Source organism: Populus euphratica, unplaced genomic scaffold (genome assembly GCF_000495115.2).
Source record: "Populus euphratica unplaced genomic scaffold, PopEup_1.0 scaffold3034.1, whole genome shotgun sequence".
Lineage (NCBI taxonomy): Eukaryota > Viridiplantae > Streptophyta > Magnoliopsida > Malpighiales > Salicaceae > Populus > Populus euphratica.
The window spans coordinates 5,738-10,816 of NW_011502873.1; the positions used below are offsets into that span (position 1 = coordinate 5,738).

The 5,079-nt window shown below is 38.3% G+C and overlaps 1 protein-coding gene across 1 annotated transcript; it reads left to right on the forward strand.

Moving 5' to 3' along the window:
- Positions 1 to 588: 588 nt before the first annotated feature.
- On the forward strand, positions 589 to 4,790 carry LOC105119526 (glutamate receptor 2.7-like). The gene is made up of 5 exons (XM_011017669.1): positions 589 to 952; positions 1,724 to 2,967; positions 3,211 to 3,517; positions 3,657 to 4,054; positions 4,218 to 4,790. The coding sequence occupies exons 1-5, from the start codon at positions 676 to 678 to the stop codon at positions 4,605 to 4,607; spliced, it is 2,616 nt and encodes an 871-aa protein (XP_011015971.1). The 5' UTR covers positions 589 to 675; the 3' UTR covers positions 4,608 to 4,790.
- Positions 4,791 to 5,079: the final 289 nt, after the last annotated feature.

Below are 5,079 nucleotides of genomic sequence, written 5' to 3' on the forward strand. Positions count from 1 at the left end.
AAAAAAAAAAGAGTTAATATAGAAAACAAAAATTAAATTTGTGATAATTAAGAACAAAGAATAAAACAATGGGATCTGGCTGGTTAGCTAAAAAAAACAAAGAATAAATTAAGAAAATCATGTGGTAGGAAATGGAGGTACATTTGGTGATATCAAAATATAAGCCGCCTTGAAGGGTTCAAAGTCTTTGTAGCGTAGCCACCCTTCGGACGGTGAATCCAAGCTGCGAGGAAACTCTAATGCCCTTTCCTACCTTACCAAATTCCTGACAAAGTCAATCATTAATTACCCTGTTAAATTAATGATTAATTTCTTCTTCATGTTTATTACTGGTCCTTAACTAACTCTCCGTGGAATACTAGCTGCTTCTTCGAATACGAAAGTCAATTTTTTGAATGCATACCTAGTTTCTTATTGATTGAGCGACTTTGACGAGCAGGAACTCTGAAAATTATACACCTTAATATGGAGTAAAAATATTACAGGTATGCAAAGATGCAGCGGATCACTGAATTGGAATAGTATAAATACTTTCTTAGACTCCAATCCAAGAAAAAAGAGTAGAAAAACCTTGCAGTTGACCGAATAATTAAAAAAAATAAAAATAAAAATATTGGCATATACAGAGTTAAGAGAGCATCAGTTCTAGTTCCCCAATATTCCTCAACAAATGAAATGGCTACTGTTCATTTTGAGCTCTCGTTAATGGCCGTAGCGTTATTGCTAACACCAAGTAGTAGTATAGCAGCTGATCGAAGCAGCGGGACAAAGGGCAACCAGCATGTTAATGGCGTTGTTGGTGCCATAGTCGACACAAGCTCCCGTATTGGTAAAGAAGAAATAGTAGCAATGGAAATCGCAAAGGAGGATCTGTATCGTTACTCCAATCAAACTTTGATTCTGCACGTAAAAGACACTGATCAAAGGAAACCCATCCGAGCAGCACTTGCAGGTACGTTTGTGCTGTCATTGTATCTCCTTTATCTTAAACAGAAACCAAGCCTGCGAAACACATCTATGCTTGCAAATTATAAATCATGCCTGCCTCCTTATCACAACAATAGACAAGAAAAAAAAATCATTTTTTGTCAAATTTTCATACTTAATTAGCTATAGCTGATGAGGGTTTAGGACTTAGAGCCGCCGGCCGGTTAATGGGAGCATAGATATACAATTATTAGCGTAAGCAAATTCCCTACCATACAATCCATCGTCATGAACCTCCTAAACAACTTGATTAAGTGAATAAATTAAAGGGTGAAAAGGAGCAGGAAGTCCAAATCCCAACCAACTCTCATCAAAGTGTAAGCAATCTCTTTTCTAATCTCCATAGTCGAATGCATCACTTTACAGGCTGATTAATGTTCCATGTGTTGCCTCCTAAGTGGTATAAAAGTTCTTCAAAATAATTGCTTCCAATGTGTAACTGTCACCAATAAAAATAAACATGTTACCATCATTGATCAACCCCAGACTTCGAGTCATAGTAAACATTTTCTCAAAAATAAAAATCGTAGAGAATTGCTTGCTACCTGTCCAAGAAAAATAAAAAAAAAAAATTTCCCTTCCTTTCATCTCATTGAGAAACTTGTGAGCTACACAATGGAAATAGCCATCTCTCCTAGAAAGTTATCGGATACACAAACATTAAATCTTGCCGGTGTAAAAATAATTAAATCAGCATACCTAAGAAGTCAAGAATTTGAACTCTATGCATTTACAGGTATGGATCTCATCAACACACAAGTACAGGCTATTCTAGGACCGCAAACATGGGAAGAGGTGTCATTGATTGCTGATATCTGCACCAAAAACCAAATTCCCATTTTTTCTTTTGCGGACACAACTCCAGAATGGACAACAGAGAAGTGGCCCTTTCTACTCGGTGCTTCACACGACAATTTTGCACAAATGAAAGCCATAGCTGCTATTGTACAATCTTGGGATTGGCATCAGGTAACTGTAATACACGAAGATGTAGGTTCTTGGACGAATGGAGTCATGCCATATCTCCATGATTCCTTAAGAAAAATAGGTGCAGAAGTTAGCCAATTCGTAGGCCTCTCGTCTTTTGCTTCTTCCGATTCATTATCCAGAGAGCTTATAAATCTTAAAAGAGAGCAGTGTAGAGTCTTTGTTGTTCATATGTCATTACCATTGGCCGTGCGTCTATTTGAGATGGCGAAGAAATTGAAAATGATGGAGAAAGACTATGTTTGGATCACTACACATCACATTACAAGCCTTGTTCACTCCATCAACGCCTCTATCATCTCCTCAATGCAAGGAATTGTAGGAGTCAAGAGCTACTTCTCGGAAACAGGAACACGTTTTCAGGATTTTAGTTCAAGATTTCGTAAAAGGTTTAGAAGAGAAAATCCTGAAGATGAAAACAATGAGCCTGGGGTTTATGCAGTGCAGGCCTATGATGCTATCTGGACAATAGCTCGAGCATTGAAAGGAAGTATAAGGAGGAATCAAGAATTATTGGAAAAGGTTTTGCAAACTGACTTTCCAGGCCTGTCAGGAAAAGTTCAATTCAGCAATCACAAAATGGCTCCAACACAGATGTTTCAGATCATCAATGTGGTGGGAAAGAGGTATAGGGAACTCGGGTTTTGGTCAAGTGGATTAGGTTTCTCAGAGACCATTGGTAAACATGCTACCTACAGCCCTCTTATGAATGATTTGGAGCAAGTGCTTTGGCCAGGGGGGCCTAGATATACTCCTAGAGGATGGACCGAACTTACAAGAGAGAAGCCACTGTTGGTTGGTGTGCCTGCAAAATCAGGTTACAAAGAGTACGTGAAAGTGGAATATGATCGATCAGGGAAAGCAGCTTCTTTCGATGGCCTTGCAATTGAGATCTTCAATGCCACGGTACGACGCTTGCCATTCTATTTGCCATATGAGTTCGTCGCCTTCGATGACATCTCTTACGATAAGCTAGTGGGCCAAATTGGTAAGGTACGAATTTGCTCTTTCATAAAGCACTTTACACCATTGACATCACAGCTTAGCTCAAGAAAAGATAAGTAGCCTCACAAGCATAGCCTATTGTCCTTACTTTTGGTCAACGTAATGAAGAATAAATTTGTAATCATCATAAAGGTCAATTATATTATAATAAAATGTAATGGAAGTAAAATCACAAACCATTTCTTGTAGTTAACGTTACTCTGCACACTAACGCTTGGTCCATGTTATCAGGAATTTGATGCCGTGGTCGGTGATGTGGCAATAGTGGCTAGCAGATACTCGCATGTGGAGTTCTCACATCCCTTCTCGGAAACTGGATTGATGCTGGTCGTCCCTGCTCGATCAAGCAATAAAGCATGGTCATTTATCAAACCCTTTACAAAATCCATGTGGGCTTCAATAACCGTCATAACTATATACAATGGTTTCGTTGTTTGGCTAATTGAGCGACATGCTCATCCTGAATTAAGAGGCTCCATTCTCCATCAAATAGGAGTCATGCTTTGGTTATCTTTCAACACTCTTTTCTCTTTACAAGGTAAAATTTTCTTTTGTTTAATTCCCGTACACTTTTAGATCATGAACTGTTATTTATATTGGATACAATTATAACAAAACATTTGGGATGAAAGTAGCTATGTAGAATAATTTATTTGTGCATATATGTATATGTATAGGTGGAAAACTGCATAGCAATTTGTCAAGGATGTCAGTGGTGGTATGGTTGTTTGTTGCGCTAGTTGTCATACAGACATATACAGCCAACCTCACCAGCATGTTGACTGTCCAGAGGCTTGAACCCACCGTAACCAGTGTTGAGGAGCTGCTGAAAAGCAATGCAGTCGTTGGATACTGTTCAGGTTCATACTTGGAAAAATATCTGGTAGAAGTTTTACGCTTTCCTCGCAACAATGTTAAACATTATGGCTCAGCAGAAGAATATGCTCAAGCCTTCAATAAGAAAGAAATTGCCGCTGCCTTTATTGGAACTCCTTTGGCCAAAATATTCCTTGCAAAATTTTGCAAGAAATTTATTGCAGCTGGGCCAACATTCAACATTGGAGGGTTTGGATTTGTACGTAGTACATTTATCTCCTCCTAGCTCATTTTTCCTTGCTTTCCTAAACAATAATTTTGCAACTTCAGTTGTTTCAGAAGAAAGGGACCAAACCAAACTAGCTAACTTGAGTTAGATTGATGCGAAAAAGACTTAAATTTGCGTGGCTTGTTCTCTGCAGGCATTTCCTCGGGGATCTCCATTGCTTGCAAGTATTAATGAAGCTCTACTGAAGGTATCTGAAAATGGAACGCTAGTACAACTGGAGAACAACTTTATTGGCGTACTTAAAAAATGCCAGGACAAGGAAGAAGAAAATCCTAGTCTTAGCCCCAATGGGTTCCGGGCACTCTTCATAATTACTGTAGGCACATCAACAATTGCTCTAGTAATTTACATTTTTTGTATAGCTAGTTCTTTTTCCGGACTTACAACCATTAGGAGCCTTATGTTCATTATCATCAAACATTGGTGCTACCAAAGCAAGAGATTCAGCAGAAGAGTAAGCAATGTTGAAAGCCTTGGAAATTCTTCTCCACAGCATGCACCATACCAGCTCTCTCAAGTTTAAGATCGGGAAATCGGTTACATTTTTTCATTTACATCATGATGTTGTCTGTAACTTCTTCTCTTCCCCTTTTTTTTTCTTGCAATCTTGCAATTTTGTACAAAAGCTAAATCAGTAATTATTAATGACCATGTAGATAATCCTGGGTTTATCTTTTCCCATACAAGAGCTAGCTGTCATTGTAATGAAGGCACTTACTGTAATTTCTTTCATGCACAACGTTTTTTCTTGTAAGGATTTCTTTCCCCTCTATTTCTTTTTGTTCATATCATTCAAAATAAAACAAGGTGAATTCTAGTCATTCAAAATAAAGCCTGTGATCAAACATTTTTCACCTGAAGTGTAAAGAATTAAGAGAAGGCGAGAATTATATAGGGACTCAGGATTATGTATTCCAAGTTTTAATAGACCTCCTAATGAAGTGGAGGGGGGTGAACCTGGCCTGCAGCAATGTGCTGGAGAGGTTGCTGGTTAA